The sequence below is a fragment of the Pyrgilauda ruficollis genome, unplaced genomic scaffold (assembly GCF_017590135.1).
Source record: "Pyrgilauda ruficollis isolate IOZ18807 unplaced genomic scaffold, ASM1759013v1 scaffold15, whole genome shotgun sequence".
NCBI classification, from domain to species: domain Eukaryota; kingdom Metazoa; phylum Chordata; class Aves; order Passeriformes; family Passeridae; genus Pyrgilauda; species Pyrgilauda ruficollis.
In genome coordinates, this window is record NW_024513654.1 from 13,653,963 (window position 1) to 13,678,019 (window position 24,057).

A 24,057-nucleotide genomic window follows, 5' to 3' on the forward strand; every position below is an offset into this window, starting at 1 on the left:
CCTGTCCCAGTCCCCGCTCATCATAGGGACCCTCTGCTCCAAGCACGCCTCAAAGCTCCCCAAGACATGGCACCAGCTATAGCTGAGGAGCTGCAAAATCTGAGCCCATGCACACAGCCCTAGATTGAACAAGAAAAGCTCCAGGTGCTGGAACTCAGGCAGTTTGCCATGGCAGAAATGGCCAGAAAACAACTTCAAGACAGGGTGGGAGGGAAAAGGTTTGAAATAACCACCACATTGCAGTGAGCAGTAAAACAACAGGATGAGGCTGAAATGCACCTGAACATGAGGTGGCTGCAAGGAGCATCTTGCATAGCCCTCTCAAACCCTCGGTGGTGTGTACAGCCCCCTGCACACCGTGGCATAGTCCTGGCTCCACACGAGCCTGGCAGCTGTGTAGGGGCATGCTGTACGTGTAGGAGACACACATGCTGCTCTTCTGCATCTCCACAACGAATTGTTGGGGTTTGCTTGTTGAAAAAGCCTGGTATTAAAATCTAGAGAAGATTAAAAAGGAAACAGCAATATTTGCAAAATCATTCTCGTGTTTCTGTTATGCAATGGGTGGCTGGAGGAGGATGGGCCCTTGCTGGTGCCATGATATGGCACAGCTGAGCTCAACAAATGCCATTTGATAATTTAATTGAACGCCTGTGCTATCAGCTGCCATTACCTAGGCCCATCTTTGGCACCTGTCCACCACTTCACACATCCCATACTGGCAACCCACACAGCGTTTTAACCCTTCATTACACGCCTCAGGCTGAACTCTGGGACTGACTCCCTGGCACTGTTGGAAGAAAGTGGCTCAGCCACAGCCTGACTGCACAGGCAGGGCTGCCTGGCCCCAGCATGGCCATTCCTGTCCTGGGAATGTCTCAGCACATTTATTTAGTTCATCCATTCCTGCCTTGCCTCAGCAGGGACCTGGCATCCTCATGTCACAGCTGATCAATGGAGATACAAGATGCTGCAAGCAGAAAGCTTGTGTCCTGGCAACCACCACCCCAATCCACAGGGTATAAGCTGCTTCTCTGAGTGATGGAGAGCACCCAGCCCCAGTCTGGCACGCACCCTCTGCTCCTCACAGCACCCTTCCCAATGTATGTGGTGCCTGACATAGCTGAGAGCCTGTAAACACTTTGTTTGAACAATGCTGGCACTGCTGAAAGCACCATTGCCTGAGCAAAACAGCCCCAGGCAAGGGAAACCCAATATGGAACAGAGAATATTTATCAAAACCCCAGCAGCCCTTCCCAAGCAGCCTGCTGCTGCACAGAGGGAGGAGGAGCAGGGAGATCTGTGGAGCTGGGGCTTGCACAGCAAGAGACAGTCCCTGGAGTTGTTTCTGCAGGGGCAGAGGGACTGGCAGGGATGGAGACAAATAGAGCAATGTGAGGAGGGGGCAGCAGGCATGAAGGGCAGGATCTTCCCCCTCCTTCTCCAGACACCTACAGAAAGGCAGCTCTTGAGCAGGGTTGTGGAGCTCTCTGTGCCCCATGGAGGCCTCTGGAAAGAATGTGACCCCCTTAGGGACACCCTCTTTCACCCTCCTTTCATGAGAACCTGGGTGAGTGTGTAAGGAACCCTGCTCCAAAGCCCATGATCCACACCCAGCGAGGAGCTCTCGGCACCTCTCCACCTGACACTGTGCAGGCACAGCTCAACTCTGCGATGCCAGACCCAGCCCAGACTGCCAGCACCTCATCCCATATCCCCACGTGTTACAAGGACATCCTTAACACTGCCACTCTCAGGTCTGCTGCAAGTCACAGCCCATTTCCCACCTCGCTGCATGCTCGGCTCACACAGAGACAGGGTGAATTCCCCTGGGTGCCGAGCCCTCCCTGGGACAACACGCCTGTAACCACCAGCACACCCCCAGGAGCAGCACCCTCCCGAGGCATCAGTGTCCCTCCAAACCCCATGGCAGTCCCCCAGGGGAGCCCTGTGGGCACAGAAGGCACTTACAGCCGCGACAGCGCCTGGTTGTTCTGGAAGAGAAGCTCGGGCAGGGTGTGCAGCTGGTTGCGGTTCAGCCGTCTGCAGGGAAAGAAGAAAAGGGTCAGGGTTTGGAGTACAAAGCAGTGACCCCATCTGCAGCCCAGCTGGATGCATCACGCAGAGCTGGGTACTTTGGCTTGCTCAGAGAGGCCAGTAGAGCAGAGCATCCCACCTGGCAAGGACACCCCCATCCTGCTCACCACAATCCCAGGCAGGGACAACCACGGGGCACTAATAGAGCTACTCACAATGTTGTAATTACATGCAGAGAGGACTCCACGCTGTTAACTGCTGACTGCTGCTTAACTGCACTCTTAACCTGCTGCTCAGCTCAGCTCCTCATATTTGCTCAAGCAGCTTGGGATTTTTAAACTGCTGAGCTATTTTACTGAGTGCTGGACCAGAACTTACAGCTCCCTTGCTAACACACAGGACACAGCTGATACAGCAAAAGTCATTTGTGTTTAACCTGCTCCTCACTTCAAAAGCATCAGAAAGGACTCTAAGATCTACAGAAACAGAAATAGGTGTGCTTCCCAAACTGTAAAATACCAGTGCCACGTAGAAGAGAAGCTGTTTGAAGTCAGGCAGCACCGATACATTAGGGTTTGAGGAAAAAAGGAAAGGATGCTCTCTGCAACTAAATCCAGCAGCCCCTCACCAGCCTCCCTCCGTGACCAGACACTCACAGCCGCTCAAGCTCCTTCATGTCATCAAATGCCCCACGCTCCACCATGCTGATCTGGTTTTCCATCAGCTGCCTGCAGAGAGAAGGGGTCAGCTTTCTGCAAAAGTGGTCCCCAGTGCCCCCATCACTTCTTTTGACCCAGGGTACCTCACTCCCATTATCCCCTCAACACAACCCAGACTCTTCCCACTGTCTCCCAGCTGGAAATCCACCAGGCTCAGCCCAACACAATGCCCTCCAGCCCTGCTGGCTGAAGCCCACAGAAAGAGGCTAACTCCAGCAGCCCTAGAAGGGGCCACAAACCAAGCACAATATCCACCAAGGTGGGGGCATCTGGCCCCTCATCAGGAACTCACAGGACACGGAGCTGCTTCAGCCCAGCAAAGTCATTCTTGTTGATTCGTGTTATGTTGTTGCCATTGAGCTCCCTGTGGAGAGAAGAGGAAGAAATTAGCAAGGAAACACTCAAGAGGTAGCCAAGAACTGGGCCTCCCCAGTACCTCCCCAAAAACGGCAGGCAGGGCACTAAGGACAGTGGGGGCTGGTGCAATTCTGTGGCCCCTCACCAGGAATGGCCCCTGGCTTCAGAGAGCACCCTCACCCTCAATGACCAGCAGTGCTGGGCACACAGAGGTCTGGCTGGCTGTGCCTGGGTAAGCTGGCATCTTTCACGGACCATAATCAACAAGAGGAAGGGGCTCTCTGGCTCCTCCCTGCTCCCGTTCTGGATGCTCCCCCGGGACGCATATCACCCCGTTCTGCAAACGTAGCTGACACCTGGGAGGGTCATCCCAATCACACAGAGATGTTTAGAGAAGGCAAGGGTAACAAGAAACAAACAAAAGTCCCCAGAACAGCAGGATCCCTCTAAATACCCAGCTGCAAGACACTTACAAGTGTAAGTGACACTTACATGATAATGGCTCCTGCCATTATCCTTGCATCACAACCGGTTCAGTGCACAGCCATTTCACACCTTCTACCTGGAGAATAAGCCACACTCAGGTTTCACCTGCCACGCGACGCTTGCACAGGACAAGCTGCTGCTTTGTGGCATCACCCTCTCATTCAAAAGCCCTGGGTGAGCACAGGGACAGGCAGTGCAGCCATAAAAAAGATGCTGCCCCTCCTTGCTCGTTCTGCTGGTGGAATTAAGGGGTACCTCCACCCACCCATGGCCTTGGTGCTGCCCAGGACCGAGCACCTGGACAGCATGTGTCCCACTGCTGGACACACAGGGCCTCTGCTCCCAGCCTGCTGGGTACACCTTCCCCAGCTCTCCTCAGCCATGCTCTCCAGCACGCTCCTGCTAGGATTATCCTGCTTTAAAATACATCAAGCCAGAAGCTGCAGAGATTTACACCTCACAGTCAGCTTTGCAGTGCCTTTTCTGCATTACAGGATGTGATTACTGTGGGAAAAGCAGCACCATCAGCCCTGGGACCCACAGTCTGCAGAGCTGGGGATCTCTGTGCAGGAGACATCACAAAGCATGGCAGTGTTTGCTTCTTGCCATAAGCCAGCCTGCCCACGGCATGTGCCGGGCGTGGAGGATGCCTACGTGAAGGCAGAGCTCAGGAGGGCTCCCATGCTGGAGACCCACTGCCTGCTCTGAACACAGACACAAAAATCAAGGGGGAAACAAACAAACTACAGAAGGAGAAGTCAGTCAAGTGAAGGATGACCTGCTGGAGCCAGGGAAGGAAAGAGACAGGAAAGTGCCACCATGGAGCAGCCTGGGGTGCCTGGGCAGCACCACGGGGGTCTGTAACTTCCTGAGCCCCGACAGCGGGACCAGGGAGCAGGAATGCCTCGTGTCACATGGCTGGCTGAATACACAGTCCATCATCCCCATCCAGAGCCAAAGCTCCCCTCCAGCGGGTTCTGCAGCCGTGCGGGGGCCGAGGTGAGCGGCGGGCTGGCCTCGGGGCGCCGAGCAGCGTGCGGGGCCAGCGGGTGCAGCCAGCGCAGCCGCGCACTCCGGGGTGCTGCCATTGTCCTGCTGAAACGGCTGATAATGGCTAATGAGTTCCAGCTCGCCATTATAGCCTCGTAATTACAGCGCTATTCAGCCCCGCGATTGCCGGGCTCCTGCCATTATCCAGCCGTGTGTGCCGCGCTGGGAAGGAGGTTGGGAGAGCACCGTTACTAGGACACAGATGAATGCAAGCCGGAATGAATAGAGGTTCCTCAGCCCCAGTGATTAAACTGAAACCCACAATCGGACCCTGCAGCCCCACGACTCCCGCCGCTTGCAGTCCGAGCAGCAGGCAGAGAGCACAGCAGGCTGCCGGGGACGGGACTCCCAGTCAGACGGACCTGACCCTCTCAGTGGGAGAAAAAGCCCTGGTCAGTCAGGCTGTAAATCCCAGGCACGAAGCTCTGGGGTGTGTCACACGTTTTAGGGATATTTGTCACCACAAAGGGGGTCGTTTGGTATGTACAGTGGTGTGCCCACCTCGTGATGGACCACAGCCCCGGAATCAGCTAAGGGCAGGGAGAAATCACAGCTTCAGGAATGGTTTTCTCCAAATGTCCTAAAGGTTCCTTGGTAAAGAAGATTCCCTGGAAGATCCCCAGGGCCACGCTGGAGACCAAGCTAGAGGTAATAGCACCCATTCGAGCTGCTGTGAGGGAGGGTTCCCAGCAGGACTCCCATGTCACCTTCCTTCAAACATAACTAACGTTACTCTGGCTGTGTAGCCAGAGTACAATTCCAGTACAATGTGTAACTGGAAGTTGAGACATCTCCAGTACTGCAGAGGGACAGACCAGAGAGGCTTGATTTAGAACTGCCCAACCTGAAAGCCAGGACTTAGACCTCAGCCTGCAAAGCCCAAGGTGGTGCTGTCCTCAGAGCACACAGAGCCTTAGCCAGAGGCAGAGCGCAGGCAGAGCATGGAAACATGAAGAAACACCAAAGAGCCATGGAAGCCACGAACTAAACATGGCCAGTCCCTGCACATGCCAAAAACAGGCTCTGCCCTCTCTCCAAGGCATCTCTGGCACAGTGCAGCCCAAAGACTGTAGCACCAGAAGGCACCAGCAGGACCAGCTGCCCTGGGGTCTGCTGCCCACACAGCCCACCCCAGCCTCCACTCCCTGCATCCTTGGGGAACTTCAGCAGTGGGGCTGGTGGCAATCCCCAAGTGGGGCTGTGTCTCAGGACCCCCTGACAGTCCTCCTCCCTCAGGAACTGGCTCTGTGTGCTCCCTGACAACTGCTCCCAGCATCCTTCCATGCCTTTGTTCAGGTAAATGATGGCCTTTGCAACCAAGATGGGAACGAACAGCAGGTAAAGCTTATTTGTAAGGATGCCGAGGCAACACTGCCATTTAACTTCATGACATTTTTCCCCCTCTGAACCCCCTTCAGTTCCTCATGGAGACAAATTACAGTCTGCAGTGCCCAGAAAGCCAGATCCCTGCTGCTCAGCTGCTCACCCACTGCCTCCATGCCCTTTCCTAGTGAAGCAAAACACTCTGCCCTGCTCCACACAGCAGAGCTTCAATAAGGACTGATGTGTCTGGGGAGCTGCCCAGCAGATTGGTTGTATTTCTGGACTATGACTTGAAAGCAGAAACACAGGGCATGCTCTTTCCTCGCCAATTCAAAGGATTTAACACCAGAAAGCATCCTCAAGTTCATTCAAGCTGCCTTCCTCTGCCCCCCCCCAGCACTCCAAATCTCACACTGCTGATGGAGAGGCAGAGAATTTTCATCTGCAACCCTCAAGTTTCAGAAACCCCCCTCCCATTTCTCCCTGGGAAGAGGAAAGTCATTAAAACAATCAGTCCCTTTGCTACACTGCTTGTGGATCATCCCACTCCCAGATGGGATGTCTGTGCTGCAGCAGGGTTCGTTAGACTGGATTTGCATAGTCTGGGTTTATATTTGGTTTCTAGCTTTGGATGGCTTATCCATTCCCAGGGGGTCCGATGTTTCTTTTCCCTTTGCAGGGTTTGGAGCTACACTAACTCAGTAACAACCTCAGAGAGCACAAATGCTGAGAGTTAATTTATTAAATACAGCCAACATGAATGATATTTCCCTGGGCACTGATTTATCAGGAGTGGGAAGGAGCAGACAGCGCAATCCCAGGATCCCTACTCTGTTGCAAAGCATCAGATATTCAGCACACATGTGACTCCTGTCCTTGTGGCTCAGCTCTGCTCTGCTCTCCTGCTGAGGCAGAAATCCTAACTGCTCTGCTCCCTGGAATCCCGCTTTTAAGGATGCAGAGGGAAAGTCTGTGAGATGGATTCCTGCATTTGCACACACCGGCACCAAAATGTGCCCTGGCCCACCAGGGCCAGCACAGAGCAGGTGCCCACAGCTCTGGGCAGTGGCTGCAGGGGCTGGCGGAGAAGGATCCGTGCTCCCGTGGTGCCTGCAGCTGCCCCTGCCCTGGTGCCCGCTGGGGTTGGTCCGTGTATTGTCCATGAGTCTGTCCCTCCCTCTTCGCTGCCCTGCCTTTCCTGCCCTTGCCTCAGAGCGCCGGCCCCCAAGGGCATGGCTCCCCTCCCAGCAGCTCCATGGCCCTCATCCCAGAGCCCTGACCCCAGCTGCAGCCAGCAGTGCCAGATAATAATCAGGGAAGCAGAGAAATGAAGGCTGGAAGGTCACGCACCCCACAGCCACCTCTGGCACCCTCCATCAATCCAGGGAGATGCACGCACTGCTCCTTCAAGGACAGGGACTGACACCACCCCGTGCCTTATTCCAGCACGTCACTGCTCCTGCCTGCAGGACCATTATCAAAACTCTGAGCTGAACCCCTCCCACAGCAGATGAACCCCATCTCTGCCTGCCCAGGCCAGCATGGTGCAGAGATCTGGCTGCTCCCTTGCCCACAGCAATCCCCCAGCCCCAAGGGCACAGCTCTCCCTCAGGGCCTCTCTGACTTGCAGGGGCAGGACCCGCTCTGTTTGTGCTCCCATTCCACATCTGTGCTTTTGGTGATTGCCTCCCACCAACACTTTCCTCGAGTCCCCAAGCAAGAACTTCCTTTTTGTCAGCTCATTCCTCCCATTCACCAAGCCCACTCTGAAACCTCAACCCGTTCTCCAGCCCTCTCACATCTCTCCCAGCCTGGTGGCATCTGTAACTTCCACAAGCAGCTCGTGTCCCATCACACAGACTGCTAATGGAAAAAATGGCTTAGACTCCAGACTGACCCCTGTGCTCAGCACTGGGGGACAAAGCAGCTGCAACCTTTCATCCTACACTTTTATTGCATTTTTCAAGTCTTCTCAAGATTTCACCCGGCTGTTTGAATGTAACTTATCCCCAGCACAGGCTCACTGAGCTGCTCAGACAAGGAAATGTGGGGCAGAGGCCCTCCTAGTCCTGTGAGAGCTGGTCCCCTCCAGCAGCAGCAGCACATTGACCAGCTCTCTGGGGCCCATAGGGCCATGGCTGGGTCCTAACTCCATCCCCTCCAAGGCACCAGGGAATTACAGGGTGCAGTGCCCACTGCTCAGGGAGGGGACACTGGTGACACATGTCCTGGGCTGACACAGCTGCACAAGGGGCTCAGCACCTTCTTCTCCTTTTCCATTCCATCCCATCCCTGTTCTGGCCAGACCCCTCAGGAAGAGCAAAGGTGCCCAAGGGATACATGGAAGTCCCTTTAGGGTGTCACTCACAGGGTGAACACCTTGCCAGCACCATCCCTGCCAGCTGCCTGCAGGTGCCCAACAAGCAGAGCAAGAGCAGCTGTGCTGTTTGGACTCATCTGGGAATCACTGCCCTCAGCCAAAGGGGAGCCCAGCCCCAAGCACAGCACAGCCCCACAGCATGGGAGGCTCTGTGGCCTTTTACGAGGTGCTACAGCAGGTTAGCATCACGACAGATCTTTAAGCATCACAAACAGCATTGATCATGCAAGTAACAGTGAGGATCCGGAAGGCATTCTGTCCTCTTAACTTCTCTCTGGGGTTTTCATGCCACAGCCATTAGCTGCTCGCAGTCAGGGAATGCTTTACACTCACACAGCATTGTGGTGTACCACCTTCAGGTTAAAAATTAATAAATAACCTCCCTGAACCCCAGCGGGAGAGAGAAAAGGCAGCAGGGCATTTCTGTGTCACAAATGTGGAAACTGAGACTCAGCCAAGAGAACAGATTTCTGGGATACCCACAAAATTTGGCTTTTTACACTGTGCTGAGTACCTGGAGAGGGGCTGCTCTGTAGCTCCTCTGCTTCCCAGGGCAGGGGAGGCTGCCCAGCCCTCAGGCTTCATCCCGCCACTCACTGGATTGAGTTCCATTTTGCATCTCCCCCAGCAAAACCTCTTTGGTTTATCCCTCCTGGAGCTGCTCACACCAGGAATGAGAGGCCAAGTGCCCCTGAACTGCTGAGTTATAGATGCCTACTCAATCCCAGACCAGATGGGTCTCCTGGAGCATCCCATTTGGGATGCAGGGCTCCCTCCAACCAAGAAATATCCAGGGCCAGGAGCTTGCATCTCTCTCACTCTTGGTGCCCAGAGCTGCTCCTTGGCTGCATCGCTTTAAAAATTAATCTTCCCTTTTTCTGATCTTCCTCCTCTAGCAGCCTCTCTCCCCCATAGGACACTTGCCTCTGCTATTTTGAGCAGCAAGTGCATCCAAAATGCATGCTGGGGAAGCAGGCAGTCAGCATAGCCTCAGAGCCTGAATGTAGCAGGCAGGTCTGAGATGATTCTTGAGGGGACAGCCTTGGGCCAACCCCACACCAACACCATGCAGAGGTCCCCTCATCCCACCTCATTTCCTTCTCACTTCCAGCAGTGCCACGACCCCAAGGAGCCGGCTATGCTTACTGCTCGCATTGCTAATTGGCATCCTGGTGCTGTACAGCAGGAAAACCTCTGCTCCTCTCCCCTCCTACCACTGCCATCCCTGGCTGTCCCTCGAGTGGGGACAGGGGCCAGCTGCTGGAGCTGGCCTTGAGCAGCTCGCACTGGAAGCCTGCCAGGGAGCAGTGATCTGGGTCCGAATCCCCTGGGATGAGGCCATTTGCTAACGCACAACTGTGGTTTTTACTGCTTTTCAGCAAAACACGCACAGAAACGTTTCCTTGCCTCTCAGGTTTTATAAAAGGTTATTTCAGTAGCAATAAAGACCAAGAGGATGCGTCTGCAGCACCAAGTACCTCTGGAGTGGGCAGGGAACCATGAAGGACTCTGAAGCCAGACAAAGACAGGCTCCCTTGGTTGCCCACATGCTCATCCTGCTCCAGTACTCTCCTCCACCAGTCTGCCAGAGAGCAAATCAGAGCAAGGATACAGGAAAAGCCCCTGTTCAGTGGGAGGCCATGGGCTTGTACACCTTTCCCTGGATGGGACACCCTTTCCCTGTCCACACCACACTGGTGGTACCCCAAATCCCTTCTGTATCCCCAAACTGCAGGTTCTGCTGCCCTGTGAGGGTCCCTCATGCATCCTTTGCCTTCTATAGCTGCCTCACTCTTCTGCCAGCCAGAGTTTTGATAGGAAACAATGAAGTAGGGGAGAATGAAACTCAAAGCAAATGCAGGTCCTGGTAGGAGTCTGTTTCTGTAACTGCACTGTTTCTGCCTGTGCTGCCCTGCACTGGCACCGTGGCCACCATGCCCAGCCCACCCTGGGACCTGGGCACAGCAGCAACAGCATTTGCAGGTGCACGTGACAGACCCACAATTAAAGCTGGAAACAATTCCCCCTCCTTGTTCCCACCTCAGCAGCGAGGAACTGCTGTTAGCACAGTGCATCGCTCTGGAGGACCAAAGTGGCAGCACATTTAAGGCAAAAATATCTGTTTTAAAGGATGCAATAAAACAGAGCCAGGGAAGGGTTTATAGGGAAGCAATTGCTGTGTGGGGTGAGAAGTGGTCACCAGAGGCCAATCTGCCTGGCTTTATTGCCTGTTACTGGTGACTTTTCCCAACCAGGGGACAATAGATCCTCCACTATCAGCCTCCACTTCAGTCAATACAAACACGACATAGTTTTTTAAACTAATATTTTTCCAGCATGCAATTCCGTAGAGAGTGAGAACGCAGCGTTACCATGGCAATATATAGACAGCATCTGCCTTGGACGTAGCTGAAGGGAGAAATTGGAATAGAATTGCAAATTTCCTCTGTCCAGGAAGGCTCCCGAGGAAGCCACTGCAGTGGGCTGGGCAGGCTACCTTCCCAAGCCAGCCTGCATCCTCCCTGTGCCCAGCACTATCTCTCCTGAGAGCTGAGGGCTGCAGGGCCAGCCAAGCGCTGCCCTGGCTGGACAAAGGTCCTGCATCCTGCTCCAGAGCTCTGCAGAGCCTGCACAGACCCTCTGCAACCAGGCTGCTCACTGGGAACTTGCCCGGGCACTTCAGGGAAGGCAGAGGTTGACTTCCTCAAGGTGCTTCCTAAGAAGGAGCATTGCCTGAAGCCCCCGAAAGGAGAAGCAGCCCAACAACTGGAGTGGAATGCAGGAGCGCCGCTGTGATACACCAGCCTGGCTGCTGCAAGACATTTTGATTAACTGGTGAGAGGCAGATGCAGGTGAATGGATTAAACGTGCTCTGAACAAGAGCTTGCTGCTGGAATTTTGGCAGGGGATGGTTGGGCAGTATGCAAGAGTGCTTCAGGTGCAGACATGGTGCTCCCACACCCACAGGCTGTAGCTCAGCACCCCTTCCCTCCACCAATGCAAACAGAGGGATGGCAGGCTGGCTACAGACTGCATGGGGCCCATTTCAGCACAGGCAAACCCCCAAAGTTTGGAAACAAGGCAAACAGAAGCCCCATTAAATGCTGAGGCCAGGGACCCTGGCAATCAAAAGCCAGAGCCAAGAAGGGTGCAGTGATGGGGACCCCCAAACCCAACTCTGCTGCCTTCCATGTGGGGGGAGGGACACAGCACAGCCCCCAGTGAGAAGGGGGATGTTCAGCTCATCAAAGAGCAGGCAAAAGGGGCAAGTGGGAAAACTCTCATCTGTCAGCCAGAAAATTCAATAGCAGGAAAGAGTGACACGCCATCACAGCCAATTCATCCCCTACAAGCAAAGAGCTGGGCTGGAAGCTGCCATTTGACAGTGGCAAATTTGCACTGATCCTGCTGGCATGGGGAGAGCTATCCACCTCCTCAACAAGGCAGTCTGCTCTTCAGAGACACTTTCAAAGGAAAAAAGAAAGAAAAGCAAGCAAATGGGGAAGGGAATCGTGACCTTCTCCCACAACTCTTCTCTGGTGGCTGTGGCCTGAGGGACTCCTGGAAGCAGATAACACTGCAGTGCTGGGGATTATCACCTCATCCTGCCTACAAAGCCTGCAGGCCTCTGTTGTGCTTGCCAGAAGTGTAGGCAGGAGCACAGGCATCTGTGAAAAGTGCCCAGAGACTGTGCTGCTTCCCACCTTGCTCAGCCCTGATCCAGCCAGAGGGCAGGTGCATAACCCCCATTTATGCTGGGTTGCAGACTAAAAGGCACTTAGGGATAAAAGTGCTGTGCCCTGGTACAAGGGAAGAGGGGTCCTGTGTCCCCCCCATGCAACCATCACTCATGGTCCATCCTAGACACATCTGCAGCCCTTACTCTCTGCCAACAGCATAGCACCCACCAGGAAGGTACCACAGGGCAAACTGGAACAGAAGACATTTTTCCCAGCCAATGATTCTCCAAAGTTGCAATGACTCTGCAAGGCGAGTAATTTGCTGTTCTTCAAAGGAAAAGGGTGTATTGCAAAAGCAATGGAGCACAAAGCTCATCACAGCATGCTGCTGAGTCCCCACAATGGCAGTGCCAGCAGGCCTGGCTGCAGCAGCAGGGCTGCCCTGTCCAGGGGCTGGACCCACGCCACCATGGGGCTCAGCCAGGTGGGAGGCTGGGGAAAGCCGGGAGGCTCTGCACTGGCATGCAACAGGCAAGAAATTCAACAGCAGGGACATCACAGCTCACTGCCACTGTGGGATGCGTGGTGAGGTTGGCATTGCTCATCCTGTGCATCTCAGGGCTTGGGAAAAGAGGCATGCAGTGGAGGGCACTGGTGAGAGGTTGATGACTCCCCACAGAGAGCTGACCCTTGGAGAGAGCAAGTCCTGGCACAGCCCCTGCTGCAGACTCCCCCGTGGCTAACTGCTGACCTTGCTCCATCAAACACTGAGAAGCTGGAGACTGCAAGGCTGCAGCCTGCTTACAGGGAATTGAAACTCGCTTACGAGCTGTTACAGCAGGATTTCACTGCTAGGAGACAGACCTGCTCTGCACAGACACCCTCCAGCACCTGCATGGGTGTGCAAAACAGCAGGAAGTAGTTATCCAGCAGACAACACCCACGAGAGAGCAAGCATGTCTAGCTCAGTCCAGACAGAAGATCCGGCATCACCAGCTGCATTAAAACCCAGAAAACCCAATGCTGCTGGATGGCAACAGGCATGGAGGACCAGGTCTGTGGAGGCAGAACAGGAGACAGCAAGCAGGACCCACCTCCAGAGCAGGAGAGATGCCCTGCCAGAGCAGGAGTGAGACACCCAACAGGGCATCCTCCATTAGCTCACTCCAGCATTGCTTCATTTGAGCAGCGCTGAGCAAGGGACTGGATGCAGGCAGAGGTGGGAACTTGATGCCAACATTTCCCCAGGACCCTGCACCCAGGTGCATGGAGAGCTGATGCCAAGGACCCCATTAAGCTCTCCAAGAGGCAGAAAGGGCTAGTGCAGGCTATGCATAAATTTTCCCTCTGCTCTAGGCACAGCAGAAAGGGGGATCCTGTCTCAGACCTCATCAACTTGTTCTATAGGATGGCATCTCACAGCAGCCTGGTTGCCGTGCTGGGTAATAATCATTTGTATGAGGATAATTATGGTGGGAGAAAAGAAAACTCCTCTAAAGCGGTATCCTGCAGAGCTCTTGATGCTGCCTGCTGGGTGCAGCCCCGGCAGCTGCCAGGCTCTCTGCAGTCCATGCATGCCGTCCTCGCCTGCAGGGTCTTGGCCCATCTGCAGGCAAAGGGCAGGGTCAAACTCCAGGAGCTGCAAACAGCACAGGGCCAGGAGCACCGTGTGGCTGTCCTAGAACATATCCTGCAGCTCTGCTGCCCAAGGAAACAGCAGCTCAACACTTCCCTGAGCTGCAAGGGGGATGTAGGAGCAGCCTGGCGCCAGGGCCAGACAGCTACTGTGCCACTATGGTCTATTGCAGCTGCTGGGATGGGGCACCTGCTGCACTGAGGAGTGGGGACAGGCTGGGGACAGCCCTGCTCTCCTGCTGAGACTGGGTTACTGCGTGCCAGGAACCTCCTGCCAGCAGCAGGTTGGACACGTTCAGCTCATGCTGCTCTCCCTGCTTGGCCGCAAAAGCCCAGGCAGGCAAACCTGCCCAGCCAGGCACAGCAGCAGAGGCCCCCTCCTGCTCGGGGGAGCGCAGCAGGTAACACGGGACCCACACAACCGGCTGGACCTTGACTGTGAGAGAAAATCCTTCCTCATGGGGGCCCGGCTGAGAGCCAGGGACACCTCCCAGCATCCCTGAGGACGTGGCAAGGGATTTGATGAGCAGTGAGGTGCAGCCACAGGGGACTGGAGAGGATGGGCGATCTGCATGGCTGAAGGCTGGTCACACCGTGGGGAATCTCAAGAGGAGCTGGAGAAATGGGACCTGATCCTAACACGATGTGCAGCACTCCCAGGAGAGCTTCCTGGGGACAAAAGGGGTGCTCAGCACAGGTAGAGGCTTGGGGTGACAGGAGCCCTCAGAGAGCCCCTGTGGCTCTGCAGCTACCCTGTGACAAGTCAACTGCAGGGGTGGCCACCCACCTGCCGGGGGGTGCCATGGGGCTCACGGACCCACACACCCAGTCCATTCTGGGCTGCCCCAGCGCAAATACCCCCCCGGAGCAACCCACTCCCTCAGGCACTGCTCTAATCCCAACCCCGCTGCACATGCTTGCACAAAGACTGGCACACGCGGGTTCTTGCATATGCCGGACCCCTTGCACGACCCTCACACAGAGAAAGGGTTACACACACACCCTGCCCCAGCAGGCTCTGACATACACCCTGCTCTCCACTTCGACGGGCCACTGCACCTCTCTCAGGAAGGGGATGATGCACGTAAACTCACCCAAGAGGCCCTTGCACGCGTATCCTCTGGACGGGAATTTACAGACACACAACCCCCGGGCGTAGCGGGACACCGCACATCACCCACGCCACGAGGTTCTCGCACACGCACCTTTCGGGCGGCCGACCGCGGCCCCACGGGCATTCGCACACGTTCTGCCCTGAACAGACACGGCGGGCACTTGCACACAGCCCAGACACGCTGCTGCCCACCCCCGCCTCGGACAGCCTCTTCCACGCGCACCCCGGACGCGCTCCCGCACACACTCCGAGCTCAGGCTCCGGAGCGCGTTCCGCACCCGCGGGGTTCAGCACCGCTCCCCACGCGCTTTTGGACACCCGCCCTCGGACAAGCCCCCGGCGCCCGCCGGGCTCCCGCACCCTCGTCGCCGCACGCCCAGCGGCGGCGGACAAAGCCCGGCGGTACTCACAGGCGCTCGGTGCCGCGGGGGATGCTGCGGGGCACGGCGCGCAGGGCCGAGCCGTGGCAGTCCACCGTGGTGCCGCTGCAGGCGCACAGCGGCGGGCAGGCGGCGGCGCGGCCCCGGCACAGCGCGGCGCACGCCAGCAGCCAGGCGGCGGCCCGCAGCCCCGCCGGGACCCCCGCCGGCGCCCCGGGGGTCGGGGCCGCCATGGCAGCGGGCAGCAGGGTCAGGCGGTGCGGCCGCTGCGCATCACCGGGGAGCGGAGCGGAGCGGGGCTGGGCTCGACGCGGCTCGGCTCGGCTGCGGGGCGAAAGCCCCGTCGGCGCACACCCGCCCACCCTCACTGCCGCCCCATCCCGCAGCCCAGGCTCAGCCCCCGCGCTGGCTCCTCCCTCCCGCCCTGCCCGCCCCGACGGGCCCCCCCGCCACCAGCCGGCCCCTCCCCGCGCCCCCGGTACCCGCGGCGGCGGGGACAGCGGCGGTCCTGGCCGGGCGGGGCACCGGCACCCCGGTGGCCGGAGCCGTCGGGGCTCTGCACCGCTCCGACCGTGGAGGGAGGAGGGCTTCGGATCGGTGCCCCCACCTGGGACGGCGGGCTGCGTTCGCGGAGCACCCGAGTTCTCCCGGAGAGGCTGCGGGCAGCGGCACCCCGGGGAGAAACAGCCTGCGAGCCAAGCGGCGCAGGCAGAGCATTCCCACCTCTCCTCGGGGGTGCCAAGAGGTTTCGCATCCCCTGGTGTACTTAGGGGAGCCCTGGCCTGTCTCCCACCCGGCAGCCTGCCACCCCATCCCGTCATCCACAGAGTCCAGGTGAGGCACGGGGACCTGGCAGCCCACGGGCAGCGCGGCACAGGCTGGCGCTTGTCAGCCCGATGGAGCCCGGCCCGCGAGTGCGAGTCCCGCGGCTCAGCGCTCCAGCCTGCAGAAGGCACTTGGGAGGCAGCTCTGCTCTGCTATTTGCCCCACGCACAAACGGCAAATCTCAAGTCCTGGCCGTGGCATTAGCTATGTTCTTTTCCATTCCAGAGGAACACCTTTAAAAATAAAATAACCAAAATGTCTTTTTGGCTAACCTACAGGGAGGAACAAAACAAAATACACCTATTTCAATGCAAAAGGAAGTGAAGCCAAGAAATCTTATAAGTTTGGCCCTAAACAGTTGACATCTCAAAACCACAAACATTGCATTCATTTTATTGCATTCCATTTTTTTCCCCTGAGATCTGCAAATGCAAGGCAGGTGGGTGTAACCAGGAGGGCTGGTCACCTGTTTTATTAATGACACCTGAAACACTTGTAACCTTATGGGTCCAAGTGCTGGGTCTTTAAAAAAAAACAACAGGTATTTTGATGTACCCAACACAGCCCTGGCTTCTGGCAGCAACTGCTACAAATGTCCTCCTCAGAGAGGAAATCCATGGAAGGAGGGGAGATGGGAGCCTGTTTCGCCGTAGGGGCACAGTGGGAGGGTGGTGTGTGAGCACGGACACCCCAGTGCAACAGGGCATGGTGGATATTTGCAGGGATGGTGGCAGGTCCCAGGGGCCGGATTGCCTGTTAAATCAATGCCCTGTGCACATGGAGCTCCACAAGCTCCTTAATCAGGGCAAGAGGGAGGTGTCTGCCTGGGGTCCTGCTCCAGCGAGGGCCACCTCACACACACACAGGGTTGCACCAGCTTGGCCCAGATCAGCAGCTCTTTTCCATCCCAAATGCTGGCTCCCATCATCTGTCTGCATTTTCGTGACATCTCCTTCCTCTGGCCCCAGTCCCGGGAGGAAGCTGTGCCTGAGATGGATGAAAGGGGTTTGTTCCTCGTTGCTACCCAGCAGCCCTGACAGCAAGGAAGATGAGCTGCTTCCCAGGACTCTGTGAGCCGACCCCTTGCTGGCATAGCTGCTGCAGAGGTGTCCCTGCAGCCTGTCCTGGGGCTCACAGGGAGACCCTGGTGGCAATGGCACCTGAAGGGGTCTGAACTGTAGACCTTGGCTGAATTTTGGGGGGTGGAGGTTGTTTCAGAATGGTTTGGTGCCCCCAAAGGCTGCTGTCAGTGTGATGCTTGTGACAGCCCTCCCTCACAAACTCCCCTTCACCCCTTGGCTGGCAGAGCAGAACCAGGTCTTCCTAACCTGCCCTTTACCTCTGGTGCTGGCAGGAAGGCAGGAGTGAGTGAGGGATCTTGTTTCCTCCATTTTTGCAGCACTTGCCCCAGGCAAATCCTTGTGATCTGCAGAAAAAGCAAGCTCTGTCCCACCTCTGCTTCCAGCTGCAGCAACACCCAGTCACTTACACGGGGCTGTGGTCTTGGCAAAGGCAGGAGCCGGCAGGGCTTGCCTGGAACCCACCACCACCTGCCCTGGTTCCAGTGGGAGTACAGGACTGGGAAGCTGAAAACTCCATTTCAGGCTGACATGCACATTTTCTCCTGTAGGTACCTCAGCTCCTGCTGTTCTCTGTGAGCTTTTGGCCTCTGCCTGCCGCACAGCCAGTGCCCCGTGCCCCAGCACCACGGTGCATCCCACTGAGCTGGGCTGCCAGCCGTGGCTGACCCCTCAGCGTCTGCTCCAGCTGCCAACACCTTCCAGGGCTGCCAACGCAGCCAGGGCTGGCTGAGCCAGGACAGCAGCGTGGGGGACAGGCTGCGTACCAAGACCTCAGCCCTGGTGCATTTGGGTGATCCCAAGTCACCCAGGCACCCTGACGGGGTGGGCCTCAGAGAGCAACAGCTGCCTGGGAAAATCCCAGGGTTCCTCTGAATATGGATGAGGAGCAGGGAGAAAAATAAACCCCAAACTTCTTTATCAGGGGAGGCCTGGTCCTGCCGTCTGCCACCGGGATTTGGGCCAAACTGCTTGATAGAGAGAGAGACCATCTGGATCGTCTGATGGGCTCTGGGTTTGGTTAAAATGAAGCAGAAGCTTTTTTTTGTAGGAGTTTCCATGGGAAGATCTGGGGAAGGGTTCCAGGGTACGCGCCAGACCTGTCGTGCAAAGAGATGCGAAGCAGCTACAAAGCTTCAAACAAAAAATTGCTGCCAATTTAAAGCCAAGCCCCCCAGGGGAGCATCCTGGCATTTCCTCCACCCAGGGTGGGTCACAGCTCACCCCTGTTAGTCTCCCGTGGGCTGGGCTGGCACTGTGTCCCATGATAGCACCTTCCAGCATGCCTGGGCTTCAAGGCAGCGTGCTGTACCCTGGATTTGGGCATGCAGAGGGGAGGCAGCACACCTGGCTCATTTGTACCATGCTTTGAAGCAGTGCTGTGGCTGTCACCTGTCCACAGCAGTGCTCGGCCTTTCTCAGGCTGAGATCAGGCACTGCTGCAGAGCAGAAGTGTTTAAAACACAGGCAGTAGGGTTCTGGTGGGTTTGCTGTGGCTGGACACCAGGTGACCCCCAAAGCCATTCTGTTCCTCTCCTCCTCAGCTGGCCAGGGGAGAGAAAATATAATCAGAAGCTCATCAAGGTAAGACCAGGGAGACATAACCAGTTACCAACAGGGGCAAAACAGACTTAACTTGGGGAAATTGGTTAAATTTTTTACTCATCAGATCAGAGTAGGATAATAAGAAATAAAATCTAATCTTAAAACCACTTTTCCCCATCCCTCTCATCTGCCTGGGCTCAGCTGCACTCCCAGTTTTGTTTACCTCCTCCCTACCAGTGACATGAGAGGATGGGGAATGAGAGCTGTGGTCAGTTCATCACACTTCATCTCTGCTGTTTCTTCCTCCTCAGGACAGGGACTTCTCACATTCCTCCCTTGGGCATCCACTGGCTCTGGTGTGGGGTTCTTCACAGGCTGCAGGGGAATCTCTGATTCACTGTGGAGCTCCATGGGCTGCAGGGGTACATCCTGCCTCACCCTGGGCTTCACCACAGGCTGCAGGGGAATCTCTGCTCTGGTGCCTGGAACACCCCCTCCCCCTCTTCTTTCACTGACCTTTGTGTCTGCAGAGTTGTTCCTCTCACATATTCTTTCTTCTCTACAGCTGCTGCTGGTGTTCTGCAGAACTTTTTTCCTTTCTTACGTACATCATCCCAGAGCTGCTACCATCACTGATGGGCTCAGTCCTGGCCAGTGGTCGATCCATCTTGAAGCTGCCTGGCACTGGCTCCATCAGACATGGAGGAAGCTTCTGGCTTCTCACAGAAGTCCCCCTGCTACCAAAGCCTTGCCACACAAACCCAACACAATCACACGTGCATGGTGCCTCCTCCAACCTCCCTGCTGAGGAGCATTGTCAGCTGCAGGATCTGTCATCCCTTGCACTGGGGCTGTGCTTTGAGCCCTTCCTTCCACCAGCAGCACCTGTCTGGGGAGCAGTGGCCATAAGACCCAGCTGGAGATGTGTCGGGAGCAGAGTGGCCATAACCTTCAGCTTCCAAAGTCCCACGGAGATTCTGTGCAGGCTGGGCTGCCGGGCTGTCCTGGGCCACATCTGTCATGCCTGGCCAGCTTGGCTCATGCTGGGAGGCCAGGCTGCCTTTGTCCTGGCTGACACACTGGGCTTGGGAGAATGAGGCATTGTGTGGGAGCAGGCCCACGTGTCAGCCCCATTAGGGTACCTATGGGGCTCCTGTAGCACGACAATGCCCTTGGTGGGTCTATTATAGAGTGGTTCAGGCAGCTGGGGGCACTGGGATCATAGTAAATCTTGCCTGGTTAGCAGCAGCAGCAGGCCAGGCTGGGATGTGCTCTTTCCTGTGTCATTCTAGGCACAAGGCCGCCCTCACAAACAGCAAGAGCATCACGCTGTGAATGTGGCCAGCATTGCCTTGCAAACTGCCAGCGCTGCCCTGTGAGCATAGCCAGCATCACCTGCTAGTCACTGCCAGTGTTGCCCTGTGAACACCACCAGCATCACCCTGCAAACACGGCCAGCACTGCTCTGTGAAGGTGGCTCCCCTGGCTGCAGGACCTGGGCAGCTCTACTGCCTGGCCACTTCACCACTGGGACCAAGTGAAAGGAACAGCATCCACTGACTGAGATGATGCAGGAGGTGCCAGGACTCCCAAGCAGGAGGATTTGGCTCCAGCCCAACACAACAGGGACCATCCAGTTAGGGGGAACCCAGTCTGTCTCACTGCCTTGAACAATTGTGGAACAGCAGGAGGAGGACAGTCTGGAAGGCACTGCACCCCTGCTTTGTGGTGTGGCTGAGCAAAGGGGCTGAGCCCTGCAGCCTGGCTTCCCAAAACCAGCTATAGCCTGCAAGGAGAACATTTGCACCTAGCAGCCCGGATGCAGATGAGGAGATGCTGTTCCCAGCACGGCTGGACACACCGACCGCCTGGGAGCTCTGCAGAGCTGGTTTGAATAAGCCACACGCCAGGAGGTGTCTGTGAAGCGCCTTGCACATGGAAATGCTATTGTTGGATTGGGGGCTCCAGGGTCCCCAGATGTAGCAATTGTTCCACATCCATGCTGTGCATACACACACACTCTTTCCCACTCACTCTGCCTGCAGCCACTCATTAACCCTCCTCAATGAAGATGCATTGGAGGGATAATTTACTGTTTAATAGACTAACTTTCCATTTGCTGTTGCCAAGCACATCCAACATATTTCTCCACGGTGCCATAAACTGCAGCTCCTCTGCCATAAAACCCTGCCTCCCAGAAAGAGCAGGTGGGTTTCCAGGACTCAGCTGATGACCTTGGCCACAGGGTAAGAAGAGACAGTGTTCTGTTGTTAGAGGAACAGGGCTTGTTCCCACCAAGCCCTTTCACCCTCATTGCACTGACATCCCTGGACTGGGAAAACATTTGAGAAATAAGGAGTGGCTCAGTGCCTCAGCCTGATGGATGAGGGAGGCAGAGCCTCTGTCCTGGTTTTGTTGATGAAGATGCCCTGGGTGCAGACGAGCATGCCTCTGCTCCATATTTATGGCTAGCTGGCAGCCGGTGCCATGCTGGGCTGTGATCAATAAGCTCCATGCCCGCTTGGGCTCATTGTGTTTCCACAGCTGCAGATGGCCTTTCTGTGCCTTGTCAGTCCCAAAGTTGTCAGCATGTGTCTCTGCATCCTGGCTCCTCCTTCCCCAGCCCTTACAGAGTCAGAAGCTACTGGAGGATGAAAGAAAGTCAGATGCTGCTCAACCTGGGACAAGGGAACTCCTTCCATCTCCCATCACCCAAATTTCCACATGGTAGAAGACAAACTTTCAGGCTGCAGGTTCTGCAGGAAGGGGCACCAGCCCCAGGGCATGAGTCTGAATGACTGGCTACCAGGGTCTGGCTCTGAAGAATGGCAAGAGAATGCCAGTAGCCAAAAATAACTTGAAAAAGAGAGGGAAAGGGTTCAGCTTGCCTTGTGACAGCTCTGCTTGGCCCTGGATGCAGGCAGGGACTCTCCTTAGAGTTGGAGGACCATGCTAGGGGCTAGCTGCAGAGCTGATTTTCGATTTTGAGGACATCCTTCCCCAGCCTTCTCAGTGCTCTTTATGCTTTTGTTCACTTTATTTATAGTCCCAGCTTCCCTCCTCCTCCATCTGCCAGATGTAGCCAGGAAGAAGCAGGCGTCTCCAAGCCTGCCCCCAGCACATCTGGCGCGGGCCCCAGGGCTGCGGGGCGGGCAGCGGGTCCCGTCCCGCAGGGTGTGCTGCCAGCCCCCTCTTGTGCTGCCGCTGCAGAACGGCCTGGGAGAGCCACAACGGAGCCAGAGGCTTTTGTGCCAGAGGTTGCCGAGATCCTGCTCCACAGCGAAGCAAGGCTCAAGCTTTGTAAGCAAAAAGGTTGGAAGAAACAAACTCTAAAAGAACCACAGGTCAAGACAGACACCCCCACATCATGGACCTGTGCACACATCAAGTTCCATGCAGCCATGATGGCCAAGGCAGGTTGGCACCTCTGTTCATCACAATTCCCAGTGGCACAGGAGCTTCAGCCAAAACCAGAGCATCAAGTGGAACGCAATTCTCTCCAGTGGAAAAGGAGACAATCTCAATATCATGTAAGGCACTGCATGGGAGGGCTGGGTGGTGGATTTGTAAATCTTCTCCAGCAGCAAGGCAGGGGGGCTGGTTTAGCTTGGGAGAGGGAAGGGGCCCACAGAAATGACCTCTCCAGCTGTGACTCAGCAGAGAAAGGAAAGCTTGTCTCCCTCTCACCCAGACTAAAATTGAAGGCTGGTGCTGGGAAGTATCTGAACCTCACCCTGTGATGCTTGGCTGGGAACAGCAGCTGCTTGCACAGGAGCCCCAAAACAACCCCATCACATTCCTCATGCGTGGGCACTCCCCAGGAACAAAGCTGGGCTGCAACAGGATGGGGCCAGAGAGGTGGTGCCAGCTGAGATCCCACTCCAGGCCACAGCACAAGTGTAAGGTCAGTGTAGGGCCCAGCACGGAGATCTTGGCATCTGCATGCCCGAGCAGTTTATGAGCTTCAACACAAAACCCTCACTGGGGAGATGAGCAAACAGAACTAAACATGGTAATTTATTCAGTCCATGAAAAAATATTAGTTAATCCAAGCCAATGAGATTGTAAAGCCTGATAACTGGTCTGGCTGATGCCAATATCTATTGCTAGCAACAGTCATGTTTTTTGTCTACACTGTTGCCCTAGGCAGTGAGATGCAGCAGCAACATGACAGCTCCCAGCCACACATGATAATTTAAGAGAGAGAAAATATCTTATTTCAACTCCAAACCAGGGCAGATCAGTTAAAAAAAAATCAAGACAACTTGCAAAAATTGATTTAGATAGCAGTGACACCCTGAAGAACTTATTTGCAAGTCTGTGCTGTGCAATTTGAGATAAAAACTGTTTAATGAAATGAAGGTGAGCACTGCTTGTTTGCTTTGCAACACCACTGCTGTGCAAACATACCAACAGGCCAAGGCAAACATACTGAGAGATGAGTGATCCCCCTTTAAATATATACCTTCACCCAGGGTCCCAGTGGCTACTGCCCTTTCACTTAAAGTCAAGCATAAGTGCTTGGATTGTGGCTTCAGAAGCCAAAACCTACTTATTTTTTAAAATTATATAAGGCAGATAAAGCTGTCACTTTGAATCACAGCTCATCAGGGGGGCGATATTTGGATTTTCACTATTGAAGATAGCTGTTGTGAGTTTTTGCATTCCTTTGTTCAACGCGTTCAAGAAGAGAAATGTCTCTCTCGACTCCCATGCCCACTTTGAAGTGCACAGAGGCCCATCACCCCCGCTCCCTGAGCTCCAGGGAGATGGGGCTCACCATTCCCATGACACCCAAGTGCAGGCACGGAGGACAAGGGGGCTCTCTTGGGGCTCAGCCCGCAGGAAGGCAGCGCCGCTTTCAAACACGCTCCTTCTCCTGCTTGTTTTTCAATTGCATGGTGAGGATGTTAATGAGTGTCTGAGCTATGGCAGGCAAGCCCAGGGCATTTCAAACGTGGAAGAACTTCACAGAGAAATAATCTGCATAAAATCTGAGACGCCATTATTAAGAAGGAGGAAAAGAAAATGCAAGCAGAAAGCATCCTCTCTCAGCAGCCAAGAGTGGCAAGAGAAGAATGGCCCTACAGAGAAAAATTTATTCATTTGATCCATTATTTATATAAAGTGTTCTTTGTAAACCTGATTTCCCATCACCCTGGATGACAGCAGGGGGAAGACAGGAAAAGAAGAGGTCCAACTTTATATTTCCAAGGGAAAGACAGCCTGTCTGGGCACCCTGTATCATGCAAGTATCCCAGAGGCTTTTGAGCCCTCGTGCCATGGGAGGCCAGTGCCATCCCTGCAGGTGGGCAGCACCTCACCAAGCACCTCCACACTTAAGAGTAGTAGCTCTGGGCTTCTAAGTAGACATTTCCTTCTTTTTGAAGGTGGATGGGAGCCCTTGTTGTCCCAATGAAATTGCTTAAGCCAACAAGCAAACCCAC

General features: G+C 55.4%; 1 protein-coding gene across 1 annotated transcript in view; it reads right to left on the reverse strand.

Moving 5' to 3' along the window:
* Positions 1 to 15,480, reverse strand: part of SLIT1 (slit guidance ligand 1) — a 60,627-nt gene extending 45,147 nt beyond the window's left edge. Inside the window, exons 1-4 of the mRNA XM_041460995.1 lie at positions 15,192 to 15,480; positions 3,049 to 3,120; positions 2,694 to 2,765; positions 1,972 to 2,043 (exon numbers count right to left, since the gene is read on the reverse strand). Of these exons, the coding sequence (XP_041316929.1) occupies positions 1,972 to 2,043; positions 2,694 to 2,765; positions 3,049 to 3,120; positions 15,192 to 15,394 (419 nt within the window). The 5' untranslated portion in view covers positions 15,395 to 15,480. The remainder of the gene's footprint in view (positions 1 to 1,971; positions 2,044 to 2,693; positions 2,766 to 3,048; positions 3,121 to 15,191) is intronic.
* Between the last annotated feature and the right edge of the window lie 8,577 nt (positions 15,481 to 24,057).